Source organism: Corvus hawaiiensis, chromosome 1 (genome assembly GCF_020740725.1).
Source record: "Corvus hawaiiensis isolate bCorHaw1 chromosome 1, bCorHaw1.pri.cur, whole genome shotgun sequence".
In the NCBI taxonomy this organism is placed as follows: domain Eukaryota; kingdom Metazoa; phylum Chordata; class Aves; order Passeriformes; family Corvidae; genus Corvus; species Corvus hawaiiensis.
The window spans coordinates 32,140,208-32,159,243 of record NC_063213.1 but is presented as its reverse complement, the minus strand read 5'-3'; the positions used below and the strand labels follow the sequence as shown (position 1 = coordinate 32,159,243).

General features: G+C 41.0%; 1 protein-coding gene across 4 annotated transcripts in view; it reads right to left on the bottom strand.

Moving 5' to 3' along the window:
* Nucleotides 1-19,036, bottom strand: part of ELMO1 (engulfment and cell motility 1) — a 311,991-nt gene that overhangs the window by 250,810 nt on the left and 42,145 nt on the right. For 3 of the 4 annotated variants that reach the window (XM_048298919.1, XM_048298911.1, XM_048298938.1), the window contains exon 3: nt 4,573-4,722. In XM_048298919.1, the coding sequence (XP_048154876.1) occupies nt 4,573-4,650 (78 nt within the window). In that variant the 5' untranslated portion in view covers nt 4,651-4,722. Of the gene's footprint in view, nt 1-4,572; nt 4,723-5,069; nt 5,085-19,036 lie in introns of those variants that run through there. The other variant, XM_048298929.1, reaches the window with a different exon arrangement.

Below are 19,036 nucleotides of genomic sequence, written 5' to 3'. Positions count from 1 at the left end.
TTGTTCACCGCTTGAACAATGCTGGTGCTCACTAATATTGCATACATTTAGACTCTTGATGCTAGGATTGTCTCGGTATACTGCTATTACTAGTGACAGTACTTGCAGAAACTATTATCTATTCTTAGTCTACTGACATGGCAGAAGCGATGTGCCACTTTCTTTTCTCTAATTAAGCATTTCACAATTTTGAAATACATTCTTCCCCACAGTTTGAGAAACACTGCACTAAATCAATTAACAATCCCCAAGGGTCCAGATTTAGGTCTGAAACCAGATTTCGGTTTGAAAGCTACTTTAAAAAAACCCAAAACCTTACTGGTGACCTTTTAATATGCAGTAAAGTAAAATTACTTCTGTGAAGAAGACAAAAAAACCCCACAGTTAAAATGACACTGTCAGAAGATAAAACTTGAAAGAGACTCTTAAAAGATAAACCTGCTGAGTAAATCTAAACTTTAGAGAGAATATTAATGTAAAGCAGCCCATGGCTCCACCCATGTGCTGCACTTTTATTAACATGAAATTGTCATATGACAATGCTCCTGTAAATTTTGCTCACTGTATAAAATCTGGGCTTTGAAAAGAAAACACAGCTTTCCTCCTCCCCACCCCTCCCTTCCATTTCTTTTTGCTAATGTAAAGATTCACATCTGCTAATTTAATCCATGTTTAATGATCTCATAGGTAAAAGCAAACATGGAGGAAGAGACTGTATGGCCAAGTTTCATAATAAACTGTTCCTTTCTGTAGGAACAGTTGTTTACCTCCAAGGCTGAGGAATTTCATCCCCGAGCTTACAGAAATCTGGTTTTAGCACAACTTGTGTTAAGACACAGGAGTGGATTTGAATGGAATAAGCCAAAATAGATACTGTCCCCAAATATCCATCTTGTGCCTCTCATGGAAGCTGCTTCTCCTGCAGCAGGAACAGCGTAACTGTAAATCCACAAAGTATCCAGGTAACCTAAAACCAGCATTGGTTTTAAAATAATTTGTGTTGTAAAAAGCCCCAACAGCTAAGAATTATACATAATGGGCACAAATTAAAGCATGCAAACTTTCACTGAACACAAGAAATAACACCCTCTAATGAAATAGCTGTTGCTGGGACAAATAAAGAGAAGACAGGATAGACTAGCCAGCATCCTGGTTCACCCGTACAGACCCTGTGCAGTCCTATTCTTAACATCTTCTAGAATAATCGGCCAGAAGAGTGGAGAAAAAGATAACAGACAGTCAGTATCCACCATTCATTTCTTCCCCAGACTGCATTGCTAAGAAGTCCACAAAAAGATCCCAATGCAAATTCAGACACCAACTCATTTCCATTCCTCCCCTTACATGACAGAAAGACTAAAGCATGAAAGATCAACGCTATACACAGTTCTTAAAGCCACAATCACATTTTCATATTAAAAATTAATTTTTGGGCAGACTTTTGATATTGCTAGTACAGATTTATGGAGGAGGGAAGAGTCCAGATGCTATTTTTCAAATTTATAATTGAGGAAAATGATGGAATTGGGGGGGGGAAACCCAAATAAACCCCAAGTATTCTGGAAGAGAGTAGCTGAATTCAATCAAGGTCTTCTCTTAAGAAGGACATGATTTAAAATCAGTTTTAATGCATACAGGCATCAGCCAGTTGCCAGGTTTACTGCAACTTAATTAGTTCCCACCTGTTAAGAGAGAGAGGGCAGTAAGTAAGAGGCAGTTTTGGCTCTTCTTGTTTAAAGCAACTTTCCAAGAAAAAAAACACTTTGTAAAACCCTGACATCAAATAGTACATGCCAACGAATGAGCAGCAAAATTGTCTTCACATTCATTGGAAGCAGGCACAGAGGCTAATTCCAAAAGGCATTTATTTATATATTAATTGTTCTGGCACAGAGTCTCTCTAACTAACTGAGACTTGCATGATTAAGTTTAAAACCATCATTGATGAACCCAAGTTGACAAAACTGTAGAAATGCAGTGGGAAACCTCAACTCGAAAAGGCTCTGTGCCTCCTGAGGTCCAAGTTGTCAGAAGTTGTGCATCTGAAGGGGAGTGTAAAGCTTAATAACATTTGGTGGGAAAAATATTCAGGAGCTCTTTTAAGGCCCAACACCTGCCAGTACACCACTGCCAATTGTTCTGGTTTCACAGTTTCACATTTTCACTTTGAAAATTTTACTCTCTTCATTGCTAAGCAAAACATGCATATACACAGCAGGTAAGTTAGGATAATGTGCAACTGAATATAAATAAGTGCTTCCAAATATGTGCAATAAGCAACCTTAAAAAACCTCCCAGATTTTCCTCAGATTTCTTATATGGTATTCGTACTTCAGTTTTTGGAATAGCCTTAGTACCCTGAAAGATAAAGAACTTGTGTCATGCTGCAGTGATGGGTTTTTGTTGGGTTTTTTTAAAGCAATATTATAGTGCTGTTCATTTAAATACTGTTTTTCTTGACAGTAAGAAAGACAGAGAAGAAACCAGTATGGAAAACTTTTTAGGATTTTCTGAATATGTGTCAAGTGGTGACTGAATGAGCAGATCCCACCTGGGACACAGGCACTGGCTGCAGTGTCTGGTCAGTGGGTAGGTCGCTTCTCTTTTCTGCCTTCCTTTTCCCTCCTCCCCTTTATCATCTCTGACAGCTAGCCATCTGAGGTATGAATCATCTCCTCCACTACAGCTCTTCTACTGAATAGATGCTTTAAAGGAAACAGATTGAGGAAAAGTTAGCACTAAGTGAATCAAAGGCAGAGCTGTGTGTTCAGAAGTATGTATCACCCTATATATTTCCAAGGTTCATTCCCACATTTCTCCCAACCTTGAAAAAAATAAATATGCGTTTTTGTGTGCATGGGTAGTAGGAAGGGATGTTTCTTTTCCATCTTTCCATGTCAGAAAGGGGAGGGATGAGACTCAAACTTCATTCCCTCATTTCCATTCCTCTCTGCATCAGGAGCAGGCTGCTGTTAAGTCTTCTCCCTTTCGGCCTTACTTTCCCTCTTCTTCCTCCTCCTACTCATAAAGTGGCTTGAGGAAGCTTGCAGATAACCTGGAAGGCTGTGTTTGAGAAGTTTTACCCAATATAATTCAGCATTGATCTTTCTTGTCTCCATCAAATCTTACATAAAAAGATTAAAAACAAGGTGCTAAGAAAGTAAGCTAATATTACAGAGAAGGTATGAGGGATTTTGAGAGTAACTTTAAGCTTTTGTAAATTAAATCAAATCATTTTCATATTACTTTACTGCTGTTTGAAAGGAGAATTCATAATATTTTTTTCAGTTTTGTCACCTGTACTTGGTTCATCAAGACTAACATGCATCTTTCCTTGCACACAGTGTGCAGTGTCTACCATTTGTTATATAAGAAGAAAAAAGTAAAACAGTCTTCACTCCAGAAGGCAAAAGATTACTATGCTTACTGAAAAATTTCAGCAAATGAAAATGGAAAAGCTTAGCAGGTCAAAAAATCTACAAAGTTTGGTTTCACTTGGGAACTCCCTTTCCTCTAAGGGGGCTTTCAGAATGCTTAAAAATCATACTGCTGTGACTCCAGCCACCCTCTAGTACCATGTTTCTTCAAATTTCACACAGGAACTTCCCAGCCATGTGCCACAAAAGGGTTAACTACAAGTGAAACTCGTTGCACTGCATGAAGAAATTACTAACCCATTTCAGTACTACATTTTCAGTGTGAATTCAAATGCTCTCCTCTCCAGTAGACCTTTATAATGTACTGAGTCCCCAGACACGCCAGGGTCTAAAGCACATTGTAAAATGCTTTTCTTTGCTCTGAATACTATTTACAGAAGTCATAATAATTCTAACCAGGTAACATGCTGCAGGATTTCAAAATGTTAAGGGTAAGCTGTTACATATTAAAGAGGTTGCTTTTTAACATGGGCCACAAAAACAATCTCAGAGAAGTCCAGAATATAAAACACGGCCCTTGTATAACTTGTTTTTGTTTGTTTACCCCCACCCCAATTTCCTAAAAAGTTTTTAATTCATTGTTTTGAATTTGTTAGCTTCTGTACACTGCCTCCAATCCATCCATGGGGCCACTGCTTTAGAACTAACCGGCTAAAAAGAACAACCCCTGAGGTTCCTGTACAGAACAACAAAGATCCTCCTGCTCAAAGGGCACCACTACTTAAGTTCCAAAATCTGCACTTGCTGCAGCCATTCAGTATGATTCTACTCCAAATGCACAGCACTGACTAGAAATTTAAAGACTTTCCACCAAGAGGTAACAACATTACCACAATTTTACAGTTGAACTAACTAAGGCACAAAAGTGTTAAGTGGGTCACACAAGCAGTAAATGCCTTATTTAAGCAGCTATTCAGAAGGAAAAAGCAAATGAAGAAACCAGCTAAACACATCAAAAATCTTTAGCAGTAAGAGAGGAGAGGGTTACATCGCTTATAAAAACACCTTCTGCCCCACATACACTCACAGAAAAACACATGTGCATTGAAGTAACCATAAATGCAGAGACACAAACATGCAGAGAACAACTTATTTATGAACAGGGCCAGCTGAGCACAGGTACACAGGCACTTACTTGATCTATTTCCATTAACTTGGGGAAGGCACCTGGCCATTCAATAGCCACCTTCACTATATCAGCAGGAGGGGGCATTGCGACGCTGCTGCTCTTCGGAGCCAGTACAACTGGACACTAAATACTGCAGAGAGTCTCTCTCATTCACACCTGCAGGGAGAGAAAAAAAAAGAAAAAAGAATATTACAGCAGTTCAGACAGAACTCCAGCACTGCTGCTTCTGTCTCCTACACTTCCCGTGGCTGGGCAGGTGGATGAAAATGGATGTGTGTAAGAATGTGCAGGAGCAGGAGAATGGCACATATTACAGGAGCAAACACAGGACTCAACGCCACGACATGCTGCACAGCTCGACAGTCTGTTAGAAAGATGGCTGAAGCACTGAAATGTACGGGGAATAATAGGCATGCATTAGATTTAAATAGAAAAACTATTTTTAAATATTATTAAATATGCTGGTGGGAAAAAAGCGACAAACTAGAGGAAGCTCCTGTTACAGTGTCACTCCTGGAGTCTCAGGGAACGTGACCGAATCGGTTGATGCTGGCGCTTCAGGAGAAGAGATTGCCCAGGAAGTTATGGCCAGGAAACACTGTTTCTTTTAACTATAGCAGTGATCTTCTGGGTGTTCACAAATAGATCACTGCACTATAGCAACCAGTATGTCAGGAAGAAGGCAGAACACACAGCAGTTTCCACATATACATACACACGCACACACACATCCTCACCTCACAGATCCAGAGAAACCCACATATAAACACTTCTTCTTTATGGTACCTCTCAGACACATGAATACACAAGGATGCAGTATACATTCAGGGTGACATAATTCACTACATAACACGTCATAATTCTGCAAGAATATGAATATCAACAGGATCTGGTGTCAAATAGTGCGAGCTGTGAGTTTCAGGGAAAGGGGAAGAACCAAATCCTCAGGTTTTGCAGAATTTAAGTTCTGTCTCTTTTGACTCATCAAAGTTTATAACCTTGCAACAGCAACAAATGTTTTTCAAGAGCGTGTAGTGCCTCTCTGGGCTTGCAAACAAAGTTTCTGCACCCCTCTCTCAGCTCGGTGGTGGCAGGACACCCTCTCTAGTAGCAAAGTGCTGCAGTTCTCAGACACAGCAGCCCATGCACCCTGCTGCGGATGGGGAGGCTCCTTCTCGCTTTGGCAAGCCCTCCGTGCCAACCATGGCGTTTCCTGCACACTCTGCTGAGACCCAGCAAAGTGCCATCACGTATCACAAAACAAGAGAGGCTGTAGAAATCCCCAGCGGTGCAGTCCCACTTCTTCTTAGCAGAAAAAGAGAAGGAAGTGGTGAAAGCATGGAGACATGCTTGCACACACAGCCTTTCAAAGAGCTAAGGCAAGAGAAGGAGATGGCTGAGTATACCAGACATCCAAAAGACACAAACATGTACAGGTTAAAAAAGGCTCTGACCACCTTCAGTTGCTGCTTCAACCTGGTCTAATGACCTTTCTTCCACTGCAGCAGAAGCAGGAGCTCAGATCAGTCTGAACAAAATTGTGAAATCATCCCTTTATTGGGAAATGTTGTACCTTTGTCTGAAACTACTTTTATAAGTGGGAGTTCATCCAGCCTTCTGGATGTCTCCATCTTTCCTCTTTTCTTGCGTGCCCTCTGGTCTGCTCTGAAAAGGCTCAGTCCTCTGAGTCTGCAAGCCCTGCTACATTCTACATAGGGTTCTCAATACATACTATAAAAGCAATTTATGAACTTTAACACTCCAGCAATTTATTTGCAACAATGGCAGTTCTGACGCCGACAGGATCGCACATCACCACAAAGCAAAGTGCAAGGCAGTAAATAAGACAATGGACGGTCTATAAATAAGACTGGATTGCAGGAAGCGCCTTGAAAGACTAAACAATGTGATTAAGAAACACTGTGATACTGTCTACATTTGGTAGATGTTACAGGAACAGGGAATAAACACAATTAAATCATGCAGCTGGCTTGCTGGTCATTGAGAAAAATCAGACATTTACTTTTGTCTGTCTTCTACCCTGTAGACCCTTAGCAGATGCACTGTTCCCACCATTTCTCCCCAACACATCAAAGGGCCACCATTTGCAACTCCCACCAGTGCTCCCCTTGCTGCAGAGTGCACTGGCTCAATCAACCAGCAAAGGAAAAAAAAGTATTTTTGGTCATCTGTTTTTTACCATGTTCAAGTCAAACAGCTACTCAGAGGTGATACAACATGGGAGACGGGAGGAGAAGCAAGGTTTCTTGGCAGCAATGAGCTGTTAATCCACCTCGACAGTCAATTGAAACTGAGACCGTGGCACCTTCTGCTCCCACACTCACAGTGATGGTGTTTCCCACCTCCTCAGCAGGGCAGTCCTTGGTAGTCTCAGCCTGCTGATGTTATGGTATTAAACTGTCTGCAGCACTGAAGTGGGGCTGATTCACCCAGTGCCTGACCAACAGGCTACCTGCCGCATTCCCTGGCTTGGCACCCCATCCCTGGCAGGAGGCATGCTGGAAGCCTCAGCCAGAGCCTGAGTTTGCTGGCCACAACACAAAAAGAGCAGCAGCAGCTCCTGCCAGCCAAACTTGACTGAGGATAGCTTCAGCTGAGTAAGCCTTTATTTTCAACAGTTTTATTGTCCCCCATCATGTTTCTTCTACACTTTAAATGAAAAAAAATCACCTGTAGACCACATATCTAAAGAGATAGAAGGGAGACCTATTAAAACCATAGAATCCACCTATTGCATGGACAAACACAGTTTCTTTTGACTAAGAAGCAGCAATTTGCAGCCCAATACCATCCCTCCAAAGCTCACAATAAATGCAGGAGAAAAAACAGATTCATGACCACTGCCTGTGAGTACAAAAGTAAAACAACCTTACACAGCGATAAAATTGCAGAAAACTTCCATTTTCCCATGCATATGAAGGCATTAACCCTCATTTTGCTTTAGCAAGTTGTGGGCTACCTTGAGTCACACAGGACGAAAGGTTTAAGAAAGAAGAGTCAAGGAGAGCTGATGGTAAGTTAATCAAATTCAGCTATGGAAAATAAGCACTTACATTCCAAAGCAAGGTGCAAGAGAAGTCTGCCACAGCATTCGGCAGACAATTTCATTGTGACTAGTTTTAATGTAGACTAGCACAGATGTCCTACATAATTATAATTATTACTATACGTATGCTTATAGAGTCATAAAACACAAAGCAAAGTGACAGATCTTTAACTAATACAAATGGGTGTAGTCCCACTTCTCCCACTGAAGACCAACTCCAAGACTACATTGTGGTCTGAATGCTGAAAAGCATATAAAATCATCACTTTGTTTCCGTTTCTCTGTGGACATCCTAGTCAAATGTGCTGACTTCTTCTTTCCTAGTTTATACTCTGATGAATCCAATGCAATACACAAAAGATAATTTAGTTTTGTTCTACCTCTGTGGCAACATCAGAAACAAATATTCTTTTGGGGGTTTTTTTTAAGGCCAAAATAGATGTTTAGTTGTCATCCCAAAATTAGGACTGAAAAGAAAATTCTGCAACCTACAGTGCTGACAATTCAAAATTATCTACTATTTATTCCCGTGGTACGCAGTGTGTTAGACAGTGCCCAGCAAAATAAGGAAGGCACAACTCCTGGTGTGAAATGGTTCCAATTTAGTAAGCAATTTTCATTATGTGAATGAAGAACTAGAACTGTTTTCAATTTCTTTTTGTTACTCCAGCAGCAGTCAAGCAGTGAAAAGGACAGGGATGTCGCTAAAGGGTCTAGTTATGGAGTTTTCTCAAGTACAATTCCTTTTTCTCTCCCAGTGGGATCTGAGAAGCACTGACATGTAAGAGCAACTTTCCAACTCATTTTTACAACATTTTTTTTCAAGTCAGAATCTGAAGGCAAGAAGGGCGCATGTGCAGGCATATGAAGGAGAGGAGAGGGTCAGAGGAAAAGGAAGGCAAATTCCCATTGTTTTCCCTAATGAATGCAAGGAGATGTAACCTGGACAATGTTTAAGCAACTTACATGCTCAACAGCACACTATTTTATAATTTCAGGAAACCACAGCCAAAGCATGTCTACCACTTGAACATACTTTATTCCATCAATATGGTTTTGCAGAACTATGACAGATTATCGCATTAAAGTGTCAATTTTGCAATTTATTGTTATTACCACATACAGTATATTTATGCACTTCAACCATACTATGAAGGGCTTCCTGTGTTCTACTAAGCCAGAGTAATAAACACCCAAGTTGGAAATCAAAGTATGTTAAATTTAATGTAAAAATGCATCAGCATCTATATGCAAGCTCTCAATTTACCTGCCTGGCTCTGAGGGATTCATTTAGCACCAATGCCAGTAAAATATATTGAATTTTCCCCTTCTACCTATGTACTGCATATAGAAAACAAGATTTTATTCGTGTATGAAATTAGTTCTCAGTAGAACTCTTTTTTTTTTTTTAACTTATTTTGCAATCTCATTGGCACTTTCCATACGAAGATCTCAAAGTACTTTAAATAACTTAAAGTTACCAGAGCACATCTCTCAAGAAATAAATTCTATTCTTATTCTACAGACAGAAGAAAAATGCAAGGCTAATAGGAGCTATGTGACTTGCAGCTCTACTCATAAACAGCAGCCTAGAACAGCTTATTTCTTCTTTTACAGAAGAGAGGTAATATTCAAAGAGCAGGCCAGCTCATTTCATGAACAGCTTGAGTAAGAAAATTAATGATTAAAAAGTGACTGCAGGAATGCCACGTGCACTTGAGAATTTAATAAAACAAAGCATGTGTTTCTCCACCCTGGACAAAAGGCAGCACATACAGCACCTGGAGCTGGCACAGATCCCACCACCCCCTGACACAGGCAGGTTTTTGCATGGCATTTCTTCAAGGCAAAGGGAAAGCAGGGCAGTAAGGGCAACAGGGCCGAGCAGGACATGGAGGGTGCTGGCAGGGAGCTGAGCCCTGGCCGGGCCCACAGCAGGAGGAGAGGCACAGCTCCCTCTGCTCGGCACCTTACGTAAGTAACCACTTCTTGTCAAACCTCATCAGCTTCCTCCGCTCGGCTCCTGCGGCCCCAGCAAACAGAAACTAAGTGGCAAGTTCAGCTGGAAGGTCCCTCGGGGACCAAGTCTGATTAACGATTTTAGAAAGATAATCCAACGCTGGATTAATATCCCCCAAGAGAGTTATTTTTGGAGTTAGACTGCACGACTGAACAGCTCAGTCTAAGGAGCTGTAAACATGCTCTACCATCTCTGCAAGAAATGAAAACAGGGCAGAGAAGCCAGGGGGCTGGATGCACACTTTGTGTACATACAAAGGCTTTCATGCTGCCTTTTTCCCTTCTTAGGCATTCAGTCCTATTCACCCCTGAACTAGACAGGAGTCAAAGGCCCAGCAGTCCCATGTCAATAAAATCTAGAGATGTTTTGATACAAATGGAAGATAAAGCTGTACAGAAGCTATGAGCTATACTCTAGTAAGGGATGGAAAAAAGGCAGTGGCCTCAAAAAGCAGGCAACCCAGGGGGGGTGCTACCCCTCTGAAGCAGCCACCAACACTGCAGGAACACCTGACCCCCCTCCACTGACTTCCATGGTTCAGAGCAGTCCATCAGCTTCCAAACAGGAACATTTCTTTGATGCTGAACCCTAAGTCTGCTGATCTATAAAGCCTCATTAGAACAGGAATTAAATATTTAATATTAGGATAAAATGAGCTTTGGACCCTTCAGGTTTAAATACACCAGCTTTCCTCTCCAAAATATGTGGAGAACTAGTATTGGAGGAGATTTTAGGATTATGGGTATGTGAAATGTACAGAACAGGACAGTTTTTGCCACTGCTAAAGCTGCCCAGCAAAGACAGCTAATACTTGTGTGGTTATTGCCTATCTCATCCCCAATATACCTGTAACCTTTCTTCACAATTTCATTCCAAGCATTTGCTCTACTCACAGTCATCTTGTTCCTCTTCTTGGGAAGCATTTTATATGGTTGAGGTTTCACTATGTTTAACAGGCTGGACCACTTTCAGATAGACTACTCTTCAAAACTAGAGAGCAAGAAAGGCTTTAAAGGGTGCTTCAAAAGAAAAGGTGGAAGAAAAAAAACCAGACTGGATGTACTCGGAATATAAGCAAGCAGGCTGTCTGGTCTTGCTCCTAAAACCACATATTGAAGCATACCAGAAAAATTCAGGTCCTTCTTTAACATGAACTCCCCTGCTTCTTGGAAGATCATTCTCCTTTTGCTAAGGAACTTTTAGTTACATGTCTAATTCCTAAGAGAACAAAAAACTTAGTTTTGATTATTCAAGATTTGGTTGAAACTTTGTGGCAATTTAATTAGCTCATGTATACCATCTAGTCAGATAAAGATGCTCTGTTCGCCAAAGACATTAATACTGGAGCTCTTCAAACTAGAGACCAGGAAAGTATCAAACTCAATTATTCAAAAGACATTTCCAATAAACAAATAAATAGAAATATTAATTTTTTAAAATTCATTAAAAACCTAGACAAAACCAAAAGGCACCAGCACAACCCCCACACCAATAGCAATCCAGCAGTCAAAGATCTAAGGCTTCACAAAAAAAAAAAGCATGATTTTTCAACCATCCTGAGTACCTGCCTAGCATATGAAATGGAAAGACCATGGCAGGTATCTAGTACAGAACAAAAATGAAATGCCACTCTGAATACAAACTATTACTTAATCTACTTAAACCTTTACAGTTTTTCAGGGCTTGCCCACTTTATTTGGGGTTGTTTCTTATCATTTGGCTTGACTCCAGATGTTTCTAAACTGGAGCAAGTAGCAAAAATATCCCTCAAAATCCAGTTAAATACAGTTGTCTTTTCCTGCCTTTCAGGGTAGTCTCACATACCCTGTGAGGTAGAAAGGAAGCAATAGGGAAAACACGAAGTCTCAATTTCAGCCAGTGGTCCTACTGTTCTTAAAGAGCTGTAAGTTAAAAATCAAAGCTCTCAGGCTAAGAAAGTTGGAGGGCAGAAGAAAGGAAAAAGGACATTGACACTGTGAAACAACAAAATAATGCAACTCAAAACATTACAGCTCAAAAGGATGGAGGCAAATTTTTTTGTTTGGGGGAGGGCAAGCAGGTAAAGGGGTGGTGCTTTTTAATGTTTAAACTAAGCACATTCCAAAGGAGTCCCATGAAACTGAAAATTGAATAAGTTTATTACAGGCCAGTTGAAAACAAGCTGAAAAGAAACAGAGAAATTTCATCAAAAGTGCTGTGAATTTTGAATAAAACTCAGTTAAGGGTAAAAAATAACAAAAGATCACAGTCCTCTTTTCTACTACTAGCATGATCTGGCTATGGTACTTCATACTTTCCCAGCATTTGGATAAATCAGGGGGCTAGAAAGGACACACAAAAAGAGCACCCTGAGTCAAGATGATAACATAGCAGAAGCTGAATCAAGGATGACTGGCTATATCCCAAAGGAGATAACAGATACAAGAAGGTAAGCTCAGTGTTGGGAAAAACACTAAACTTCCTGCTAGAAGGAAGATGAAGCAGCACTATAAAACACAAAGAGAATTTTTTACCCTATCAATGTTTACTATACATCCAGAGGAACTAATGGAACTGCTAGGAAGTTAGCAGTCAAATGGAGGAAGAGAGGGCAACAGAGGTGTGTGAATGCTAAAGGAAGCAACCAAGTTAACTGACAGCACAGACAGGATGTTGAAGGTTGAAACAAACAGCCTTATTTTCTAACGTAATCATTCTGCATAGAAAAATCCTATGGAAAAAAGTAATATTGATATTCCAGAGTCAATAAGCAGAGAGTAATGCTCATCATAAGTAAGAAAATCAGCGAAAGAAAGGGTGGATACCACTTGTGAGTCTGAGGAGGGCACAATTTGAGGCAACAGCCTTTTGTCAGGCACTGACACTGCTCTTCAGTGATGTGCAATTTTGAGTGCCACATTATTAGAAGAATCATAAAGCTACTAGAAGGCTTCCAAAAGAGGGCTATGAAGAGGGTGAAGGATCTAGAGGGGAAATCATACGAGGAGCAGCTGAGGTCGCTTGGCTTGTTCAGCCTGGAGGAGACCTCAGTGCAGTTAGCAGCTTTCTCATGAAGGGAAGTGGAAGGGCAGGTACTGATCTCTTCTTTCTGGGGACCAGTGACAGGACCCAAGAGAATGGCATGAAGCTGAGTCAGGGGAGGATTAGGTTGGATATTAGGAAAAGATTTTTCACCCAGAGGGTGGCTGGGCACTGGAACAGGCTCCCCAGGGAAGTGGTCACAGCACCAAGCCTGACAGAGTTCAAGAAGTGTTTGGACAATGCTCTCAGGCACACAGTGTGACTCTTGAGGTGTCCTGTGCAGGGCCAGGAGTTGTACTCAGTGATCCCTGTGGGCCCCGTCCAACTCAGAACATTCTGTGACACTGTGAAAGAGAACAAGAGAAGGAAAGAAACCACCTGTCAGTAATCTTGCAGCAGAAAGCAGCTCCATGTACAGAGGTGTTCCTACCCATCTGTGCTTCTCTTACACTTCACTGCAATCAGCGCATCAAAACATCTAACAGTCAAAACACCCCATGTTTTCCTGACTTCTCAGCACTATACAGTCTCTGAATCCATCCCTGCAGGCTCCTAGCTCTCTGTCAGTTCACTCTCATAGTCACAAAGAATAATTTGCCACTTGTGGACTTCCCAGTGCTGACTCTCTGAAGAACATTCAGCAAAACTAGACAGCATATGGAAAAAACAGTGATGGCCACTCAGAAAAAAAACTCATGGCACAGTTAATATTAGAGACCTTGTCTGTAGCTAACATTTGTGGAATAACTTGAGCTGTTCTGCATTAAAGAGAATGTATGTCTATTGTCAAGACTAAGCCAGAGTTTTAATGGACATCATTAAACTCACTTTGGAAACAGAAATACTAAGGAAACAAACATAGACAAGTCACATCCCAAAACAACCACTGTGCATATGCCCATCCTTAACACTGGTGCCACCCTGCTTTGCTGAGTACTGCCCAGTTGGCGTACCTGCAGGCCTGGAATCACTGTTCTGGGATTATCCCAAGGAGATTATATCCTCCTTTTCAATACTGACACATGCTTTGGGGCCATTGTTTATAATTCTAGGTCAAGAGGAGCTTGAATATGTATAATCATTTCACTTATACAGTCAGGTTAACCATAAGATCACTGTAAAGCAATATACAAGCAAAAAGATACTAAAGAACACAAGAACAGGGCAAACTCCAGGTTCAGGCAGCCAGAACATAGATCATATTTTGGAGGGTTCCAAGAAACCTTTCAGAAGAGATCCGACTGTAAGATATTAGCAGTACCAGCACAGCCCATTTCCAGGGGAGATTTGTCCTGCGTAAAGCTTGGTAAACTGCATTAAATGTGACACTTGGTAACAGGAGATCTGAGTATTTCAACATGAGACTATCCCTTACTCGTCTCTCTACTGCAAAACCACAAGCAGCAGATGACCCCGTTTGAGCAGGGCAATTGGACCAGATGACTTCCAGTAGTCCCTTCCAGCCTCAATCATTCAGTGATTCTTTGAGTACACTGATATATTGTCTCTAAGCACTCTTGAAGTCATAGCCTGCCCATCTGTGTACCAATGCTGTGGCTTTTCTGTCCTTAAGTGTTCACACAATGAGCAAAAAGACCTGCTTTTGAAGCAGGTTGCCTTCTATGCCAAAATAAGATTCTTGCAACACACTAAAACCAGCCATTGGTTACAAGTTGGGAACAACAATCTCCATAACTCTTCCCATCTGGCATCCAAGAGCAGTCATTTAAAAAATATCCCAGGCTTCCACAACTTGAACTAGAATTTTAAAGATCAAGGTGGAACTTTACTTCCAACAGGAAAACTGCCGTAAAATATGTTTATGTTATGGACTAATACATGACATTCAAGCACTGGGTACAATTTGTGGTCACCCCATAATTTTATTGCGCTCTGTTCAACATTAAAATCCGCATGTCCCAGGGAAAGAGGAAAGAATGATGCAAACATCATCCTTTATTGGTTTGAGTCAAACTCTAGGGAGTCATGCGGTCTAAGCAGCAGACAACAATTAAAAAGCTTACTGTCTCTCCCTTTTAGCAGGGACAGCAAGACAGGTAATGAGTTCACTCAGAAATTACAACCCACATGCAAACTTAAACACCCATTGAATCTAATTTATGCTATTATGCTGGGCTATTAAAAAAAAAAGGGGGGGGGGAGTGGAAGGTGGAGAGGGCAGCCACCACTTCAGCCACAGCAGTTGAAGATAAACACGGGTGTTACAATTGCCTAGTGTCTTACTATCAGAAAAAAAGTGGAAATACTTTAATGAAGACATCTGACTCATGAAAAATACCAGATCGTCTAGTAAACATGTTCACTTCATTGTTCAGGTAAAAAGTCTCTATCAATCAAAAAGTCCCCTTCTTAGTAGTACATATGATCTGTTTCTCCAAGTATCTTCTATTTCGTAAGGAACTATAATTTCAAAGGCTCTCTAAGACTCCTGAGAAGACTAGAGCTAATACTCCGTCAAAAGTTGATGACAGCACAGCTGTGTTTCCGCATTGCCACGCTCCAGTTGAAGCTCCTGCTCCAGCCTCGCTGGGAGCACGCAGAGTTATGCCAAGAATGAGCAAAACACTCACTGTTTCCAAATTGCCTAATCAACAGACTGAGCGCTTAACCTCTCCACAATACATGCATCCAGACAAGCAACAAGCACTGAGGACTGAACTGTGCCAGCCACATTATTCAGCAAGACGACTCAAGGCAGTTTTCTTCCCAGGAGCCAGAACATCAATTGTCACCGACGATGCTGCAACTCAATCAACTTCTATCAAAACACCCATTCAAAATGAACCAGCACTTGCTGTCTGATGCTTTACTCTATTATCCTAAAAACAAATAAGAGCGCCTCAAATATTTAATACCAACTTGGTTCCACACAGGAGTTACTGCCAAGCATTTTACCTGCTAAGAAGTTACAATTGCTAGCTGCAGAACAGAGAGATGCTGGCAGCAAAAGGCAAAAGGGCACTATGCTTTTGCTGAATAATAACATGCATACCTCTAACTTATTATGTAGCCAAAAAAAGTGGCTCCTCATAATTGTTTCATGTTAAAAATACTGTAATACATATACATCATCCTGAGCCACCATCTTTACGTTCTCTGGTAAAATAATTTTTTTCTGCTCCAAAAAGCTCTCTGAATGGCAAAGTTCAGTTCCACAGCAGATCTGATAGCTGCTTCCCCAATGTCACAGCTTTGCCTCCCTCTCCCCAGTGCCAGCACTGGCATTTGTCCAGCACAGCAGTTCAGAGAGATGGAGTGCCCAAAAAGTAACCCACAAAACAAAAACAATTACACATTTTCAGACAGATTAGCTCCTTGAATGTGCTCACCACTCACTCACCCAGCATCAGGACCACAACAAGCAATCTGTAAGGCCAAAGAGGAAAACAGGAATATAACCTGGTCATCTTTAACTATTATGTAAACGCGTCCTGAGACAAAAAAGAATTTTTTTTTACCTGTGCAAATTTCATGGCATACAGCTGAGATTCAATTTCATAAAGGAGAATGATGTAAAAGTATTCAATTACTAAGTTCATCACAGTACGTCTCATTAATTCAATGAGCCACTTTATAATTGTAACCGACATTAAAAGATTAAAGTATTTGGATTAAATCCAAGTACATTTCAGTGCTCTGATGATTACCAGAGTTTGGATCTTCAGCAATACAGAGTAACATCCTTTCACCAAGTACCCTGTGAGAGAAAGCACTGTTATCCTTCTTGCTTTCAGACTTCAGTGCTCCCAAATTAAATTATCCCATTGCACTTGGGGGTGAGGGGTGGCAAATCACTGTTCAGGTAACTGTCTACCTCAGTTTGACATGTTAGAACTGTTTCCAAATAAAGCTGTCAACTGAAGTTGACCATTTTGAACTTCCTGGAGGGCTAACACCTGGCAGGAAAGTCCTTTGTGTGCAAACAGCAACACGGAAACAAAGCCAAACATGTAACTCTGTGGCACTTTTCGTCTGTAATTCCGTAGTAATTTAACATCATTAAACCTCTACTGTTCAAGCAGTGAGAGCGATTTAGGTATCAATCATTTTAAAAGAGAATGTAGTCCTCTTTCTGCTCTTCAGTACAGCATTTCTACTCTGCTGTGGAGACTAAAGCACAACTTTACAGGTTTGGCAGCATGGTGGCAACAGCAAGCACAGAGCCTTTCCCACTCTCAATTTTACACTACATTAAGCAATATTCATTCCCAGGTTGTACTGAAAGTACAAGATTTCCAAAAGCCACGGTGCACATCTCTACTGAAGGAATACTTCATTATTTTCTCACTGATGCAGTCCTTGAGCTGCATTCTCAGAACCACAGACACAGCCCATCAGAAGATCTTAATCTGGAGTAATGAGTGTGATCAGGAAAGAGATGTCCCATTTCCAAAGCTGACAGACAACCTGCCCTGTAACAAATAAGCGGACTACCCATCTCTGAGGACCAGGACTTGAGTTCCATTTTCCCCTTCTCCTAAAAAGGGATTTGGCTGTTCTCTCAGAGCTGGATGTGACTTCCTTGTACCTTGCTTGGAAGATACACATAGGGCTCACAATGACATGTTCTCCACAATATGCAGTCCCCAACTGCTTCTTCCTGATCTGGGCATGCAAAACCTCTTAATGTACACGAGGAATGAAGGAAAATATGCTTTGGAAGACATTTTGAAGTTTCCTTTTCACCTGTTTCATTCTCCAAACTCTGGAGCAGATTCCTACAGGCCACACTACCTTCACAAGCTCTCTTCTCAGGGTGTTAAAGAATTAGATTTATTTCAGTGACATCTCTTACTTTGCTGGTCTCACCCACCATTCCAACAATTTTGACTAGTACTGGGGAGGGGGCTGCAAAGATTATGCTAGCTCTACTTAAGGCACTTGAGCAAAATTCTGAAGCAGAAGCGCTCATAGGTAAATATGCTGCATCAGTGCCCAGGACATAGTCGAATGCTCCCGTATAAACAAGTCAGAAAAATGTATTCTAGCATTTGCAAAACAAACCTCTTGAGACACAACAGCCCCAGATTCTCATTTGAGCTTGGCGTCATTGAGAGCGGCTAGTATAAGAGATCGACCACAAAAAAGTAAAATGAAAAATCCCACCTGCAAATAGACCCTACATCTTCCAAGTTTGTTCCCCAAAGCACTAATTAAAGAGGACTCTCTACCACAAGCAGCAATCACACTGTTTAAATGAACAGAGAGTTCTGCTTCAAAGACAAAGATGCTAAACTTGGAAGCAAGAACACTTGTGTTTAATTTTCTTTTATTCAAAGGCTTGGTGTGTGGCCATGTACTTACCCTTTGCTTCTCTGTGCCTCCAACCACCAACTATAAAATGAAGCACCACACTTCCTCAGAGCAGCTGAGAGACATTTAAAGGCTACAGGAGATTGTATCTAAATCATGCTGACAGATTACCCAGAACAGGCAGCTGCCTTATTTATGCATGTGATTGGACAGACTACTCCCACAGGTCTTCCTATATTTCACCCTTTCCAGCCCTCAAGGCCCTGAAAGTAGAGACTGGCTTACCTATTTCTAGCCACTGTCCTTAGACTCAATACAACAGCTTCCATTAAAAGCAGAGAGGTAGAAGAGAAGATGCAGTTTTGGGGTCTGCTGGAAATGGTCTGTGCTCTTTTTGAGCATTTCAGAGCAGTTATCCATCAAACAGGGCTTCTCACAAGGATCCCAGATATGCACGCTGGGATGGGACAGAAAGGAGAAACTCCTTTTTTGGCTATATTTATTTTCCAGTGTGTTTTAATTATCTTACTCTGCCAAATTAAAAGATTGATTACCAAGACAAAATGACAAATACACTTCTAGGTGGACTACATACTTTAAACCAAATCAGCAAGGGAAACTATTTTCCTAGGCAAAACAAAAGCATCACCACTATTTTCATTTAAGCCAATACTGAAAGAGCACACAGGACACGCTGTAGGGACCAAGTCTGAAATCTCATTGCTATTTTTCTTTACATATAAAGCTGTTTTTCCTTATGTTAAGCATCCCCAAGGCACACACAAATATCTGTGGAGCCAATCAAAATGTGAATACTGTGAAACAGCCCAGCAAGCAACTACTGCTTGTCTCTTTACCACGTTCTTCCTTTTACTCAGGCTTTCATCATTTAATACAAGTGACTTTGCCAAACACTGTGTGCTTTGGTTTTAGAGCCCTGGAAGTTTAAGGTGTTCTCTACTCAGAAATAATCTGTCATCTGGTTCATTGGTTCAGTCATTCCTGGCAACTGCCTTACTTTCAGCACACACGACAGGAAGAGACCCCTGTCCTGTCACAGTTACCTCCTTCTGAACTGAAATAATCTC